An 18,977-nucleotide genomic window follows, 5' to 3' on the forward strand; every position below is an offset into this window, starting at 1 on the left:
GATATAACTACAGGGATGTAACTGCTGGGATATACCTACAGGAATATAACTGCAGGGATATAACTGCAGGGATATAACTACAGGGATGTAACTGCAGGGATATAACTACAGGGATATAACTACAAGGATATAACTACAGGGATGTAACTGCAGGGATAGAACTACAAGGATGTAACTGCTGGGATGTAACTGCAGGGATATAACTACAGGGATATAACTGCAGGGATATAACTACAGGGATATAACTACAGGGATGTAACTGCAGGGATGTAACTGCTGGGATGTAACTGCTGGGAAATAACTACAGGGATATAACTACAGGGATATAACTACAGGATTATAACTGTAGGGATATAACTGCAGGGATATAACTACAGGGATATACCTACCTTGATATAACTACAGGGATATAACTACAGGGATATAACTGTAGGGATATAACTGCTGGGATATACCTACAGGAATATAACTGCAGGGATATAACTGCAGGGATATAACTACAGGAATATAACTGCAGGGATATAACTGCAGGGATATAACTACAGGGATATAACTACAGGGATATAACTGTAGGGATATAACTGCTGGGATATACCTACAGGAATATAACTGCAGGGATATAACTACAGGGGTATAACTACAGGGATGTAACTACAGGGATGTAACTACAGGGATGTTACTACCTGGATGTAACTACAGGGATATAACTACAGGGATGTAACTGCAGGGATATAACTACAGGGGTATAACTACAGGGATATAACTGCAGGGATATAACTACAGGGATGTAACTGCAGGGATATAACTACAGGGGTATAACTACCTGGATATAACTACAGGGATATAACTGCAGGGATGTAACTGCTGGGATATACCTACAGGAATATAACTGCAGGGATATAACTGCAGGGATATAACTACAGGGATGTAACTGCAGGGATATAACTACAGGGATGTAACTGCAGGGATGTAACTGCTGGGATGTAACTGCAGGGATATAACTACAGGGATATAACTGCAGGGATATAACTACAGGGATATAACTACAGGGATGTAACTGCAGGGATGTAACTGCTGGGATGTAACTGCTGGGAAATAACTACAGGGATATAACTACCTGGATATAACTACAGGGATATAACTACAGGGATGTAACTGCAGGGATGTAACTGCTGGGATATAACTACAGGGATATAACTACAGGGATGTAACTGCAGGGATGTAACTGCTGGGATGTAACTGCTGGGAAATAACTACAGGGATATAACTACAGGGATGTAACTATAGGATTATAACTGTAGGGATATAACTGCAGGGATATAACTACAGGGATATAACTACAGGGATATAACTACAGGGATATAACTACAGGGATATACCTACATGGATATAACTACAGGGGTATAACTACAGGGATATAACTGTAGGGATATAACTACAGGGATATAACTACAGGGATATAACTGCAGGGATGTAACTGCTGGGAAATAACTACAGGGATATAACTACAGGGATATAACTACAGGATTATAACTGTAGGGATATAACTACAGGGATATAACTACAGGGATATACCTACCTGGATATAACTACAGGGGTATAACTACAGGGATGTAACTGCAGGGATATAACTACAGGGATATAACTACAGGGATATAACTACAGGATTATAACTGTAGGGATATAACTACAGGGATATAACTACAGGGATATACCTACCTGGATATAACTACAGGGGTATAACTACAGGGATGTAACTGCAGGGATGTAACTTCAGGGATATAACTACAGGGATGTAACTACAGGGGTATAACTACAGGGGTATAACTACAGGGATGTAACTGCAGGGATATAACTGCAGGGATATATCTACAGGGATGTAACTGCAGGGATGTAACTGCAGGGATATAACTGCAGGGATATAACTACAGGGGTATAACTACAGGGATGTAACTGCAGGGATATAACTGCAGGGATATAACTACAGGGATATAACTGCAGGGGTGTAACTGCAGGGATATAACTGCAGGGATATAACTACAGGGGTGTAACTACAGGGATGTAACTGCAGGGATATAACTGCAGGGATATAACTACAGGGATATAACTGCAGGGATGTAACTGCAGGGATATAACTGCAGGGATATAACTACAGGGATATAACTGCAGGGATGTAACTGCAGGGATATAACTGCAGGGATATAACTACAGGGATATAACTGCAGTGATATAACTACAGGGATATAACTACAGGGATGTAACTGCAGGGATGTAACTGCTGGGATATACCTACAGGAATATAACTGCAGGGATATAACTACAGGGATATAATTGTAGGGATATAACTGCTGGGATATACCTACAGGGATATAACTACAGGGATATAACTACAGGGATATAACTACAGGGATGTAACTGCAGGGATGTAACTGCAGGGATATAACTGCAGGGATATAACTACAGGGATATAACTACAGGGATATAACTACAGGGATGTAACTGCAGGGATGTAACTGCAGGGATATAACTACAGGGATATAACTGCAGGGATGTAACTGCAGGGATATAACTACAGGGATATAACTACAGGGATATAACTGCAGGGATATAACTGCAGGGATATAACTACAGGGATACAACTACAGGGATGTAACTGCAGGGATGTAACTGCAGGGATATAACTACAGGGACTGCAGGTTATGAGTCAACCCGCACATCACTAATGCACACTCACAGACACACGCATACCCACACGCACTTATCCACACGCACGCACACACTTACACACACACACACAGAGAAAAAAACACACACATACACACACAGGTACGCACACACATGGTCGGGGCAATGTCTTTGTCAAGCTCACCACTGCAGGGCTGAGGGTTACAGGGCCTCCCCTCCTCCACTACTCCCTCACACAGGTATGTCTCCTCTGGGGGAGATTGACAGGTACGGCTCCGGGTCTGAACACCACCACCACAGTCACTGCTGCACTCCGCCCACTCCGCCCACACACTCCAGCCACCTGTAGGGGCAGACACACACACACACACACACAGACACACGCACGCACGCTCGCGCGCGCGCGCGCGCACACACACACACACACACACACACACACACACACACACACACACACACACACACACACACACACACACACACACACACACACACACACACACACACAGTTAGCCACTGTTTTCGTGCGAAACGTCCCTTTAAATTAAAACTTAAAGGTGTACAGGACTGATAAATGTCATTGTCATTTCAGATTCCCTGTCCAGCAATTCTCATTTCAGGGTGCTCCATTAAGATATGGCTGCAGTTATGAGGAAGAGGAGGAGGGGGAGGAGGAGCGTGTAAATAGCAGTAGCTGAATGGTCTTCTTCTCTAAGGCTGCATCCCAAATGGTACCCTATTCCCTATATAGTGCACTGGGCCCTGATCAAAAGTAATGCACTATATGAGGGATAGGGTAGCATTTGGGACACCGCCTGTGTGTCTTCTCTTAGTCCTATAGTTCATGAATGTTTAATGGGGCAGACAGATGCCTTTCAGCTCCCACAGGCCCCCACAAATATGTATTAATCTGCATGAATAGAACATGATGCTGGATGACGTCCAGACACACACAGTTTTAATTACTCGCAAATCAGTTTCCTCAGGGCAACCGGCGGGGTAGGGTGAGAAGGAAGGGAGGGCCTTGAAGTGCACAGTGCACTTGAAACAGTTAATTGAGAGGAGGAGAGAGAGAGAGAGAGAGAGAGAGAGAGAGAGAGAGAGAGAGAGAGAGAGAGAGAGAGAGAGAGAGAGAGAGAGAGAGAGAGAGAGAGAGAGAGAGAGAGAGAGAGAGAGAGAGAGAGAGAGAGAGAGGAAAGGAAAGAGGGGCAATGTTTCATGAAAATGTTTTACACACAGGTAATCCAAGTTTTAAATGAATTCCATCCACACAATCTGAGGACAGAGAAAAATATTTTTTTATGGAGAAAAGCCTCAATATTGTTTCTGAATTTAGCTGTTGACCATGCACCACTGAGCACAGTCAATACCCATTTGTTCTCTCCAGGATGACCGACTGAGGCCAGATTGTTTACTTGTGACTGTGAAATTGGATTTGTTTAAGTTTCTGTGACCAGAGTCCATCTCCATCATCGAATCCCAAGCAGCGTTAACAGTAAACCACCAAAACATCCAATGGGAGAACAATAAATAACCCTGCTGAACAGCACAATACTAAAACACCCTGTCCACCAGTCAGAGCAAAGTCAAGCACCCACCCAAACAATGACAAGTACAGTACCTCCCCCTTCATACACACACTCAATTTTAAATGTGCACTAAAAAAGCTCCCCACCCACTCCACCCAATGCTATTTTAAATGGATGCATTGTGGCACATTGACTGCTCCTAGGGGCAAATGCAGAGGGTGAAATTATAGTAAATTAACCTTCAGCTCCTCTTCCCCTTGAACCATTTTGGGCTTTTTAGGATGACATGCTGCAGCATATGAATACAGAGAGAATGACAGAGGCTGTTTCCATGGAGGGAAGTGTGTCTGTCAAATAAACGTTTTGGACAGAGAAAGAGAGAGGGGAGAGAGAGAGAGAAAGGGAGAGAGGGGGTAGAGTGTGAAAGAGTGAGAGAGAGAACAAAAACTAAATTTGCAGATAAGATTATCTCAGAGAAATGACAGAAGAGTATGAACTTTTGTTGTCCAATAATCCCAGTCAGGCAGGGTGGAAGAGGACGGGAGAGAATCATGCAGAGTTTTCTTTCTCTGTCCTCAAGGACATTTCATTATGTTCTTAATAATTCAGTGGACTTCAATTGTTGGGCTTTACAGCACAGCCCAGCACAGCCTAACCCAGCCCTGTGTATCTAAACCCATTGCAGTCTCAGTCACTCCTTCATCACACTAAAACCTCCTCCTATCTCTCCTCCTCTTTCCGCTCTACTCCCTCTCTTCGCCTCTGTCCTCCCTCACTCTTATTGACTGTTCTTCTGTCCTCCCTCTCTACATATCTCCAAATCTCATACTGTACTTTCTCCTTCCCCTATCTCTCAAGCACACATGCACACTCATTAAAATATATGTGCTACAGTTTGCAGTGTGTGTACTGTACGTGTATTTGTGTGTATGTGCATGCATGGGTGTCCATCTTTCGTAGTTAACTTCTTCTGAAAGTCACCTTCCCCTCCCATTTGGAGCACTGTGATGGCTGAACTGGCATCTCCATTACATATCAGGTTCCTGCTCCAACTGAAATCATCAATACCAGGCAAACTCTCCAAACCGACGGAAATCATAGCTAAACAATCAATACAGCTAATGTAACCCTATCTTAAGAGAGAGAGAGAGAGAGAGAGAGAGAGAGAGAGAGAGAGAGAGAGAGAGAGAGAGAGAGAGAGAGAGAGAGAGAGAGAGAGAGAGAGAGAGAGAGAGAGAGAGAGAGAGAGGGAAGGAATGAAGGGGTAATAAATATAATCGATAGTTGTGTATCTCTGAATGAGCATAATAATGACGGTATGAGTTTCCGCGAATCTACTGTATATAGGCCTGTGAGTATTATGTGTACATATCTGTGTGTGTGTGTGTGTGTGTGTGTGTGTGTGTGTGTGTGTGTGTGTGTGTGTGTGTGTGTGTGTGTGTGTGTGTGTGTGTGTGTGTGTGTGTGTGTGTGTGTGTGCATACAAGTCTTGTGTGATTAGTGTCTGGGCTGAGCGGCTGTATGGTTGAGCTCTATCACACGGCTAGTGCTGACACCCAGAGGACAGAAGCAGTCAACTGCAGGCTGGAGATAACACACACACACACAGAGAGAGGGGGGGGGGGGGCAGAAAGAGCAAGGGAGGGAAGGAGAGAGAGAGGGGAGAGGGAGAGAGGGGGAAGGGAGAGATAGGGAAGGAGAGAGAGGGTGGTAGGGGATGAGGAAAAAGGAAAGTGACAGAGAGATAAGGAGGGAGAGAGAGTGGAATATACTGTATGATAGTTCATGTGTAAAGTTTGCTAGATGTTCTACATTGTCTTTGTCTGCACATGAGAGCACACATCATTGAAAATTAATACATGAAGAGATAGAGAGACAGTGAGAACAACCTGTGTATTTTCCTTTAAAAAAGTAATTACCCCGGCCACATGTAAATAACACACTTTCATCATCAATGACGTAAAGGTCAAGGATACTAAGACAACATCCTGCAAAGCCATGACAACATTACAATTTGTCCTTCTCCCTCGTTCTCTCTCTCTCTCTTCTTTTCTTCTTCTCTATCTCTTTCTCTTTCTCTTTCCCTTTTTCCTACCCTCTCCTTCACCCTCTCTCCCTCCCTTTTCCCTCGCTCTCTCCTTCCCTCTCTCTCTCTCCATCTGTTTGTGTTCATTCAGACATTGCGTTAGGCTGCATCCAGCAGGTATAATCCAGTGCCTGCAGTCAGTCATTCAGTATCCTGCTCTGGATAAATATTTGAACAGCAGCACTCACACAATCCCATCCTATCGATCCCTCTCCCTCACTCCTCTCCCTCTGGGGTCAGGAAGCTTAAACTCAGGTGTCCTCCCAGCACTATATCAACAGCCCTACCCGGTCTATGGTGACATTACCGCCTATTCCCTCTAACCCCATCTAACATTACTATTCTTCAGTTCCAACTTCAAACCTCCCAGCACCACATCAACACCCTTACCAGTTTGGTGGTGACATTATACTCCATGCACCTCAGTTCCCATCCTCAATTCTCTGATGTCATTACAGCAGGGGCGGCAGGTAGCCTAGTGGTTAGAGCGTTGGACTAGTAACCGAAAGGTTGCAAGAGCGAATCCCCGAGCTGCCAAGGTAAAAATCTGTCGCTCTGCCACTGAACAAGGCAGATAACCCACTGTTCCTAGTCCGTCATTGAAAATAAGAATTTGTTCTTTAACTGACTTGCCTAGTTAAATAAATGTAAAATATATATATATATTTTTTAAATGACCGCTTACTCTCTCTAACCCCCTATCCTTCAGTTTCCATCCTCAACCCTCTGATGTCATTACCCGCTACCCTATTCTAACCCCCTATCCTTCAGTTTCCATCCTCAATCCTCTGATGTCATTACCCCCCTACCCTATTCTAACCCCCTATCCTTCAGTTTCCATCCTCAACCCTCTGATGTCATTACCCCCTACCCTCTCTAACCCCCTATCCTTCAGTTTCCATCCTCAACCCTCTGATGTCATTACCCCCTACCCTCTCTAACCCCCTATCCTTCAGTTTCCATCCTCAACCCTCTGATGTCATTACCCCCTACCCTATCTAACCCCCTATGCTTCAGTTTCCATCCTCAACCCTCTGGTGACATTACCCCCTACCCTATCTAACCCTCTATCCTTCAGTTTGCATCCTTTACCCTCTGGTGTCATTACCCCCTACCCTATCTAACCCCCTATCATTCAGTTCCCATCCTCAACCCTCTGGTGTCATTATCCCCTACCCTCTCTAACCCCCTATCCTTCAGTTCCCATCCTCAACCCTCTGGTGTCATTACCACCTACCCTCTCTAAACCCCTATCATTCAGTTCCCATCCTCAACCCTCTGGTGTCATTACCCCCTACCCTCTCTAACCCCCTATCGTTCAGTTCCCATCCCCAACCCTCTGGTGTCATTACCCCCTACCCTCTCTAACCCCCTATCCTTCAGTTCCCATCCTCAACCCTCTGGTGTCATTACCCCCTACCCTCTCGAACCCCCTATCCTTCAGTTTCCATCCTCAAACCTCTAGTGTCATTACCCCCTACCCTCTCTAACCCCCTATCATTCAGTTCCCATCCTCAACCCTCTGGTGTCATTACCACCTACCCTCTCTAACCCCCTATCGTTCAGTTCCCATCCTCAACCCTCTGGTGTCATTACCCCCTACCCTCTCTAACCCCCTATCCTTCAGTTCCCATCCTCAACCCTCTGGTGTCATTACCCCCTACCCTCTCTAACCCCTTATCCTTCAGTTTCCATCCTCAACCCTCTGATGTCATTACCCGTACCTTATCTAACCCCCTATCCTTCAGTTTCCATCCTCAACCCTCTGATGTCATTACCCCCTACACTCTCTAACCCCCTATCCTTCAGTTTCCATCCTCAAACCTCTGATGTAATTACCCCCTACCCTCTCTAACCCCCTATCCTTCAGTTTCCATCCTCAAACCTCTGATGTCATTACCCCCTACCCTATCTAACCCCCTATCCTTCAGTTTCCATCCTCAACCCTCTGATGTCATTACCCCCTACCCTATCTAACCCCCTATCCTTCAGGTTCCATCCTCAACCCTCTGGTGACATTACCCCCTACCCTATCTAACCCTCTATCCTTCAGTTTGCATCCTTTACCCTCTGGTGTCATTACCCCCTACCCTCTCTAACCCCCTATCATTTAGTTCCCATCCTCAACCCTCTGGTGTCATTATCCCCTACCCTCTCTAAACCCCTATCATTCAGTTCCCATCCTCAACCCTCTGGTGTCATTACCCCCTACCCTCTCTAACCCCCTATCGTTCAGTTCCCATCCTCAACCCTCTGGTGTCATTACCCCCTACCCTCTCTAACCCCCTATCCTTCAGTTCCCATCCTCAACCCTCTGGTGTCATTACCCCCTACCCTCTCTAACCCCCTATCCTTCAGTTTCCATCCTCAAACCTCTAGTGTCATTACCCCCTACCCTCTCTAACCCCCTATCCTTCAGTTTCCATCCTCAAACCTCTAGTGTCATTACCCCCTACCCTCTCTAACCCCCTATCATTCAGTTCCCATCCTCAACCCTCTGGTGTCATTACCCCCTACCCTATTCTAACCCCCTATCCTTCAGTTCCCATCCTCAACCCTCTGGTGTCATTACCCCCTACCCTATCTAACCCCCTATCCTTCAGTTTCCATCCTCAACCCTCTGATGTCATTACCCCCTACCCTATCTAACCCCCTATCCTTCAGGTTCCATCCTCAACCCTCTGGTGACATTACCCCCTACCCTATCTAACCCTCTATCCTTCAGTTTGCATCCTTTACCCTCTGGTGTCATTACCCCCTACCCTCTCTAACCCCCTATCATTTAGTTCCCATCCTCAACCCTCTGGTGTCATTATCCCCTACCCTCTCTAAACCCCTATCATTCAGTTCCCATCCTCAACCCTCTGGTGTCATTACCCCCTACCCTCTCTAACCCCCTATCGTTCAGTTCCCATCCTCAACCCTCTGGTGTCATTACCCCCTACCCTCTCTAACCCCCTATCCTTCAGTTCCCATCCTCAACCCTCTGGTGTCATTACCCCCTACCCTCTCTAACCCCCTATCCTTCAGTTTCCATCCTCAAACCTCTAGTGTCATTACCCCCTACCCTCTCTAACCCCCTATCCTTCAGTTTCCATCCTCAAACCTCTAGTGTCATTACCCCCTACCCTCTCTAACCCCCTATCATTCAGTTCCCATCCTCAACCCTCTGGTGTCATTACCCCCTACCCTATTCTAACCCCCTATCCTTCAGTTCCCATCCTCAACCCTCTGGTGTCATTACCCCCTACCCTCTCTAACCCCCTATCCTTCAGTTTCCATCCTCAAACCTCTAGTGTCATTACCCCCTACCCTCTCTAACCCCCTATCATTCAGTTCCCATCCTCAACCCTCTGGTGTCATTACCACCTACCCTCTCTAACCCCCTATCGTTCAGTTCCCATCCTCAACCCTCTGGTGTCATTACCCCCTACCCTCTCTAACCCCCTATCCTTCAGTTCCCATCCTCAACCCTCTGGTGTCATTACCCCCTACCCTCTCTAACCCCTTATCCTTCAGTTTCCATCCTCAACCCTCTGATGTCATTACCCGTACCTTATCTAACCCCCTATCCTTCAGTTTCCATCCTCAACCCTCTGATGTCATTACCCCCTACACTCTCTAACCCCCTATCCTTCAGTTTCCATCCTCAAACCTCTGATGTAATTACCCCCTACCCTCTCTAACCCCCTATCCTTCAGTTTCCATCTTCAAACCTCTGATGTCATTACCCCCTACCCTATCTAACCCCCTATCCTTCAGTTTCCATCCTCAACCCTCTGATGTCATTACCCCCTACCCTATCTAACCCCCTATCCTTCAGTTTCCATCCTCAACCCTCTGGTGACATTACCCCCTACCCTATCTAACCCTCTATCCTTCAGTTTGCATCCTTTACCCTCTGGTGTCATTACCCCCTACCCTATCTAACCCCCTATCATTCAGTTCCCATCCTCAACCCTCTGGTGTCATTATCCCCTACCCTCTCTAACCCCCTATCCTTCAGTTCCCATCCTCAACCCTCTGGTGTCATTACCACCTACCCTCTCTAAACCCCTATCATTCAGTTCCCATCCTCAACCCTCTGGTGTCATTACCCCCTACCCTCTCTAACCCCCTATCGTTCAGTTCCCATCCCCAACCCTCTGGTGTCATTACCCCCTACCCTCTCTAACCCCCTATCCTTCAGTTCCCATCCTCAACCCTCTGGTGTCATTACCCCCTACCCTCTCTAACCCCCTATCCTTCAGTTTCCATCCTCAAACCTCTAGTGTCATTACCCCCTACCCTCTCTAACCCCCTATCATTCAGTTCCCATCCTCAACCCTCTGGTGTCATTACCACCTACCCTCTCTAACCCCCTATCGTTCAGTTCCCATCCTCAACCCTCTGGTGTCATTACCCCCTACCCTCTCTAACCCCCTATCCTTCAGTTCCCATCCTCAACCCTCTGGTGTCATTACCCCCTACCCTCTCTAACCCCTTATCCTTCAGTTTCCATCCTCAACCCTCTGATGTCATTACCCGTACCTTATCTAACCCCCTATCCTTCAGTTTCCATCCTCAACCCTCTGATGTCATTACCCCCTACACTCTCTAACCCCCTATCCTTCAGTTTCCATCCTCAAACCTCTGATGTAATTACCCCCTACCCTCTCTAACCCCCTATCCTTCAGTTTCCATCCTCAAACCTCTGATGTCATTACCCCCTACCCTATCTAACCCCCTATCCTTCAGTTTCCATCCTCAACCCTCTGATGTCATTACCCCCTACCCTATCTAACCCCCTATCCTTCAGGTTCCATCCTCAACCCTCTGGTGACATTACCCCCTACCCTATCTAACCCTCTATCCTTCAGTTTGCATCCTTTACCCTCTGGTGTCATTACCCCCTACCCTCTCTAACCCCCTATCATTTAGTTCCCATCCTCAACCCTCTGGTGTCATTATCCCCTACCCTCTCTAAACCCCTATCATTCAGTTCCCATCCTCAACCCTCTGGTGTCATTACCCCCTACCCTCTCTAACCCCCTATCGTTCAGTTCCCATCCTCAACCCTCTGGTGTCATTACCCCCTACCCTCTCTAACCCCCTATCCTTCAGTTCCCATCCTCAACCCTCTGGTGTCATTACCCCCTACCCTCTCTAACCCCCTATCCTTCAGTTTCCATCCTCAAACCTCTAGTGTCATTACCCCCTACCCTCTCTAACCCCCTATCCTTCAGTTTCCATCCTCAAACCTCTAGTGTCATTACCCCCTACCCTCTCTAACCCCCTATCATTCAGTTCCCATCCTCAACCCTCTGGTGTCATTACCCCCTACCCTATTCTAACCCCCTATCCTTCAGTTCCCATCCTCAACCCTCTGGTGTCATTACCCCCTACCCTATCTAACCCCCTATCCTTCAGTTTCCATCCTCAACCCTCTGATGTCATTACCCCCTACCCTATCTAACCCCCTATCCTTCAGGTTCCATCCTCAACCCTCTGGTGACATTACCCCCTACCCTATCTAACCCTCTATCCTTCAGTTTGCATCCTTTACCCTCTGGTGTCATTACCCCCTACCCTCTCTAACCCCCTATCATTTAGTTCCCATCCTCAACCCTCTGGTGTCATTATCCCCTACCCTCTCTAAACCCCTATCATTCAGTTCCCATCCTCAACCCTCTGGTGTCATTACCCCCTACCCTCTCTAACCCCCTATCGTTCAGTTCCCATCCTCAACCCTCTGGTGTCATTACCCCCTACCCTCTCTAACCCCCTATCCTTCAGTTCCCATCCTCAACCCTCTGGTGTCATTACCCCCTACCCTCTCTAACCCCCTATCCTTCAGTTTCCATCCTCAAACCTCTAGTGTCATTACCCCCTACCCTCTCTAACCCCCTATCCTTCAGTTTCCATCCTCAAACCTCTAGTGTCATTACCCCCTACCCTCTCTAACCCCCTATCATTCAGTTCCCATCCTCAACCCTCTGGTGTCATTACCCCCTACCCTATTCTAACCCCCTATCCTTCAGTTCCCATCCTCAACCCTCTGGTGTCATTACCCCCTACCCTCTCTAACCCCCTATCCTTCAGTTTCCATCCTCAAACCTCTAGTGTCATTACCCCCTACCCTCTCTAACCCCCTATCATTCAGTTCCCATCCTCAACCCTCTGGTGTCATTACCACCTACCCTCTCTAACCCCCTATCGTTCAGTTCCCATCCTCAACCCTCTGGTGTCATTACCCCCTACCCTCTCTAACCCCCTATCCTTCAGTTCCCATCCTCAACCCTCTGGTGTCATTACCCCCTACCCTCTCTAACCCCTTATCCTTCAGTTTCCATCCTCAACCCTCTGATGTCATTACCCGTACCTTATCTAACCCCCTATCCTTCAGTTTCCATCCTCAACCCTCTGATGTCATTACCCCCTACCCTCTCTAACCCCCTATCGTTCAGTTCCCATCCTCAACCCTCTGGTGTCATTACCCCCTACCCTCTCTAACCCCCTATCCTTCAGTTCCCATCCTCAACCCTCTGGTGTCATTACCCCCTACCCTCTCTAACCCCCTATCCTTCAGTTTCCATCCTCAAACCTCTAGTGTCATTACCCCCTACCCTCTCTAACCCCCTATCCTTCAGTTTCCATCCTCAAACCTCTAGTGTCATTACCCCCTACCCTCTCTAACCCCCTATCATTCAGTTCCCATCCTCAACCCTCTGGTGTCATTACCCCCTACCCTATTCTAACCCCCTATCCTTCAGTTCCCATCCTCAACCCTCTGGTGTCATTACCCCCTACCCTATCTAACCCCCTATCCTTCAGTTTCCATCCTCAACCCTCTGATGTCATTACCCCCTACCCTATCTAACCCCCTATCCTTCAGGTTCCATCCTCAACCCTCTGGTGACATTACCCCCTACCCTATCTAACCCTCTATCCTTCAGTTTGCATCCTTTACCCTCTGGTGTCATTACCCCCTACCCTCTCTAACCCCCTATCATTTAGTTCCCATCCTCAACCCTCTGGTGTCATTATCCCCTACCCTCTCTAAACCCCTATCATTCAGTTCCCATCCTCAACCCTCTGGTGTCATTACCCCCTACCCTCTCTAACCCCCTATCGTTCAGTTCCCATCCTCAACCCTCTGGTGTCATTACCCCCTACCCTCTCTAACCCCCTATCCTTCAGTTCCCATCCTCAACCCTCTGGTGTCATTACCCCCTACCCTCTCTAACCCCCTATCCTTCAGTTTCCATCCTCAAACCTCTAGTGTCATTACCCCCTACCCTCTCTAACCCCCTATCCTTCAGTTTCCATCCTCAAACCTCTAGTGTCATTACCCCCTACCCTCTCTAACCCCCTATCATTCAGTTCCCATCCTCAACCCTCTGGTGTCATTACCCCCTACCCTATTCTAACCCCCTATCCTTCAGTTCCCATCCTCAACCCTCTGGTGTCATTACCCCCTACCCTCTCTAACCCCCTATCCTTCAGTTTCCATCCTCAAACCTCTAGTGTCATTACCCCCTACCCTCTCTAACCCCCTATCATTCAGTTCCCATCCTCAACCCTCTGGTGTCATTACCACCTACCCTCTCTAACCCCCTATCGTTCAGTTCCCATCCTCAACCCTCTGGTGTCATTACCCCCTACCCTCTCTAACCCCCTATCCTTCAGTTCCCATCCTCAACCCTCTGGTGTCATTACCCCCTACCCTCTCTAACCCCTTATCCTTCAGTTTCCATCCTCAACCCTCTGATGTCATTACCCGTACCTTATCTAACCCCCTATCCTTCAGTTTCCATCCTCAACCCTCTGATGTCATTACCCCCTACACTCTCTAACCCCCTATCCTTCAGTTTCCATCCTCAAACCTCTGATGTAATTACCCCCTACCCTCTCTAACCCCCTATCCTTCAGTTTCCATCTTCAAACCTCTGATGTCATTACCCCCTACCCTATCTAACCCCCTATCCTTCAGTTTCCATCCTCAACCCTCTGATGTCATTACCCCCTACCCTATCTAACCCCCTATCCTTCAGGTTCCATCCTCAACCCTCTGGTGACATTACCCCCTACCCTATCTAACCCTCTATCCTTCAGTTTGCATCCTTTACCCTCTGGTGTCATTACCCCCTACCCTCTCTAACCCCCTATCATTCAGTTCCCATCCTCAACCCTCTGGTGTCATTATCCCCTACCCTCTCTAAACCCCTATCATTCAGTTCCCATCCTCAACCCTCTGGTGTCATTACCCCCTACCCTCTCTAACCCCCTATCGTTCAGTTCCCATCCTCAACCCTCTGGTGTCATTACCCCCTACCCTCTCTAACCCCCTATCCTTCAGTTCCCATCCTCAACCCTCTGGTGTCATTACCCCCTACCCTCTCTAACCCCCTATCCTTCAGTTTCCATCCTCAAACCTCTAGTGTCATTACCCCCTACCCTCTCTAACCCCCTATCCTTCAGTTTCCATCCTCAAACCTCTAGTGTCATTACCCCCTACCCTCTGTAACCCCCTATCATTCAGTTCCCATCCTCAACCCTCTGGTGTCATTACCACCTACCCTCTCTAACCCCCTATCGTTCAGTTCCCATCCTCAACCCTCTGGTGTCATTACCCCCTACCCTCTCTAACCCCCTATCCTTCAGTTCCCATCCTCAACCCTCTGGTGTCATTACCCCCTACCCTCTCTAACCCCTTATCGTTCAGTTCCCATCCTCAACCCTCTGGTGTCATTACCCCCTACCCTCTCTAACCCCCTATCGTTCAGTTCCCATCCTCAACCCTCTGGTGTCATTACCCCCTAACCTCTCTAACCCCCTATCGTTCAGTTCCCACCCTCAACCCTCTGGTGTCATTACCCCCTACCCTCTCTAACCCCCTATCCTTCAGTTCCCATCCTCAACCCTCTTGTGTCATTACCCCCTACCCTCTCTAACGCCTTATCGTTCAGTTCCTTCTCCCAAGCTTAACCCCTACCAGGTCATTGGTGGCATTAAAGGGATGTTGTGGTTTAAAGGGATGTTGATGGTTAGAGGAGGTTCTGTTTTGTGTTGTAGAGGTTGGAGCTGGTAACTGTCAGGGTGTGGCATGGTGGGGCAGATGTTGGGGTAAATTACATTTATATTCAGAGAATTATTAAGGAAATGAATTCAAATTCCAATTGGAAATTGAAAAATAACTATTTATTTTTTACGAGGATTTTTCCATTGTTGAATAGGAAATTCAATTCCTTTCCTGAAAAGAAAAGCAATTCCAAAAGTGGTTGTTGACTACAGTATGTTGGTTAAAGTTATTAGGGGTATAGGACTAAATAAGTTGGAACGGAAGCGCATAAGGGTTAGAGGGGACAAGGGGTTAAACCACAACATCCCTTTAAAGCACAACATCCCTTTAAAGCCCTAATATAACCTGTGAGCCCAGCTCCAGCCTTTACCTTCCCATTAGTCTGGCTGAATGGACCTATTGTCTATAAATACCTATCAGGTGGAGGGGCTGTATGCTCTCAGGTGCAGGTCAGTCAGGCAGACACTTCAATTCGGAAGATGGATGCTTCACTTCAGAGGGCGCGATAAGAAAAAGCTCAAAAGGTCCTTTGACTGGTAGGGATCAAATGGCGGTTATTCTACTTTCTCTATCAGACTGACAGACAGACAGGGAGATGGAGAGGGAGGGAGTTAGAGAAGTTACCAGGCTTTTCTTATTTTCTCCAGACACATCCATCTTCAAGCAGGAACACCTGCTCTGATAAGGGGCTAGCAAATCGTTGTGGGCGAAAATATAGGAGCACGAATACGCACGGACAGACACGCGCACATACACGCACACACAAACACGCGCACATGCACACACACACACACACACACACTTGTTTGTCTGTCAATAATAAACACTTTAGTTTGAAAACAATGAATTTTCCTTGGTTCTGAATTCATCTAGAAAATGTTTGTTTTCGTCTTGTTTGTGTCTGAGATGAGAAATGTTGGAAAGCGAGAAAAGCAGCAGATGATTTGACCTTAACTCAATTAAAGAGGAACAGTTTGACTCCAGCTGGAGGTTGTTTACAGGTTGTTACTTACAAGCCGTCCTCGATGTGCTAGGTGTCAGGCTAATGTGTTCCTATGGTTACGGCCAGGGCCTCTGTATCTATTTCCTCCATGGTGAGTAAACTGCCCACCAACTCACCTCCCTCCATTTTCCTCCTGGGCAGTGTGTGTGTGTGTGCATGTGTAGTATGCAGAGTTAGAGGGCTTTATGGGACTTAAAACACTCCCCACCACTGAAATCCTCTTTCCTCCTCCTCTTCTCCTCATCCTCCTCCAGTCTCTCTAACTCGTTCTGGAGCCCACCAGGTACCTCTTCTAAGGAAAGTGTCACTGTCGTCATTCTCCCTCCTACTGTCTCACAGTTACCAACCAAGGACATTACAATACACTGCTTAATTTCCATGTTCTAAAGGAATGGTTACCTATTTAAAAAACCAAGGACAGCTACTACTGGACTCCTGCCCTGTAGTACGTGTAGAGAATGAGAGAAACACACACACATACACACACACTCCTAGCACAGAGTGCACTGTGGTAGATTCTCACCACGCTCTGTAATACTCTCATACATCTGAAGCCCTTCTCTCCCCACACAGCGTGGGATGGCATTGTGACTCACAGAGAAAGAGAGGGATGGAAGGATAGAGAAAGAGAAGGAGGAGGTGGATGAGGAGAGAAGGGGGGGTCAGGGCAAACCTCAGGTCCTATCTCCCCCTGCCAGAGTGGTGGGCTGGAGAGAGGGGGCCCTGGAGCCTGTGTGTGTGTGTGTGGTTGTGGGTTTGTGTGTGTGTGTGTGTACGTGTATGGTTGTGGGTTTGTATGTGTGTGTGTGTATGTGTATGGGTTAGGGTTTGTGTGTGGGTCTGCTTTGGTTTGGAAGAGCACACGTGACATGTCTGTGCTAATGGGCTCTTCTCCTGGGCCTGCCAGTCTCTGACCAGACAGAGTGTGTGTGTGTGTGTGTGCGCGCGCATGTGTGCGTGTGTGCGTGTGTGTGTGTGTGTGTGTGTGTGTGTGTGTGTGTGTGTGTGTGTGTGTGTGTGTGTGTGTGTGTGTGTGTGTGTGTGTGTGTGTGTGTGTGTGTGTGTGTGTGTGTGTGTGTGTGTGTGTGTGTGTGTGGCGGGCGCTGTGACAGGATACCACCCCTGCTTGTCATTCCTGGGTATATCACCAATGAGAAAAGAGAAAAAAAAGCAGTCTTTACAGCCAGTACATCTCACTGAGCTGCTGCTTCATCCCTAACAAGGGCACAGAGACACACACTCTCACACACAAACACACACATGCACTAGAACACTCTCTTAGCAGACACACATAGGCACCCAGGCGTTCACACACAAACCTTTATGAGAACACACATTGAGAGACAAAGGCACACACACACACACAATGACATTTTGCAGTGCCTTTGGGCGCACGGCGGCAGTAAACTGTACACTGCTACCTGATCAGAGGACATTCATATTCATTCTCCCTCTCATCAAATCTGAAGAAAGACAGAGAGAGCTTCAGTCTTGCATTTAAAGCCCTGCTACAGCTCGTATCGTATCCCAAGGTGGCTTAAGGGAGAGAACACACACACACACCACACACACGCACATACATACACACATACACACCCACACAGAGACACACAGACCAACAGCACTGAAAAGAAACCAATGAAATGAAGAAAATGAAAAACTACAGATCACAGCATGAAGAATTTCCAAGAGTGTGAAACAGAGTGAAGGAGAGAGAGATAGAGAGAGTGAGAGAGAAAGAGCAAAATAAAGAAAGAAAGAAAGAGAGAGAGAGAGAGGGAGGGAGGGAGAGAGAGAGAGAGAGAGAAAGAGAAAGAGAGAGGTGGAGGTGTGACAGTGAAAGGCAGGGAGAGAGAAAGGTGTGACAGAGTGAAATACAGGGAGAGAGAAAGGTGGAGGTGTGACAGTGAAAGACAGGGAGAGAGAAAGGTGGAGGTGTGACAGTGAAAGACAGGGAGAGAGAAAGGTGTGACAGAGTGAAATACAGGGAGAGAGAGAGGTGGAGGTGTGACAGAGTGAAAGACAGGGAGAGAGAAAGGTGGAGGTGTGACAGAGTGAAAGACAGGGAGAGAGAAAGGTGTGACAGAGTGAAAGACAGGGAGAGAGAAAGGTGTGACAAAGTGAAAGACAGGGAGAGAGAGAGGTGGAGGTGTGACAGAGTGAAAGACAGGGAGAGAGAGAGGTGGAGGTGTGACAGAGTGAAAGACAGGGAGAGAGAAAGGTGGAGGTGTGACAGAGTGAAAGACAGGGAGAGTTAGAGGTGGAGGTGTGACAGAGTGAAAGACAGGGAGATAGAAAGGTGGAGGTGTGACAGAGTGAAAGACAGGGAGAGAGAGGTGGAGGTGTGACAGAGTGAAAGACAGGAAGAGAGAGAGGTGGAGGTGTGACAGAGTGAAAGACAGGGAGAGAGAAAGGTGGAGGTGTGACAGAGTGAAAGACAGGGAGAGAGAAAGGTGGAGGTGTGACAGAGTGAAAGACAGGGAGAGTTAGAGGTGGAGGTGTGACAGAGTGAAAGACAGGGAGAGAGAGAGGTGCGTCAGTTGTAAGCAGTGACGAGTCCGTATGCTCGTCAGCCAAAAAACTGGAGCTGATCCTTTATCTTCACACATTAAA

At 47.6% G+C, this 18,977-nt stretch overlaps 1 protein-coding gene across 10 annotated transcripts in view; it reads right to left on the reverse strand.

The window, feature by feature from the left end:
• The window catches only part of LOC139564713 (adhesion G protein-coupled receptor B1-like), a 147,560-nt gene that overhangs the window by 52,377 nt on the left and 76,206 nt on the right, over nt 1-18,977 (reverse strand). For 9 of the 10 annotated variants that reach the window (XM_071384493.1, XM_071384490.1, XM_071384496.1 and 6 more), the window contains exon 4: nt 2,870-3,028. The exons of the other annotated variant lie outside the window; for it this stretch is intronic. In XM_071384493.1, the coding sequence (XP_071240594.1) occupies nt 2,870-3,028 (159 nt within the window). The remainder of the gene's footprint in view (nt 1-2,869; nt 3,029-18,977) is intronic. 10 annotated transcript variants of the gene reach the window in all.

Source organism: Salvelinus alpinus, chromosome 35 (assembly GCF_045679555.1).
Source record: "Salvelinus alpinus chromosome 35, SLU_Salpinus.1, whole genome shotgun sequence".
In the NCBI taxonomy this organism is placed as follows: Eukaryota; Metazoa; Chordata; class Actinopteri; order Salmoniformes; family Salmonidae; genus Salvelinus; species Salvelinus alpinus.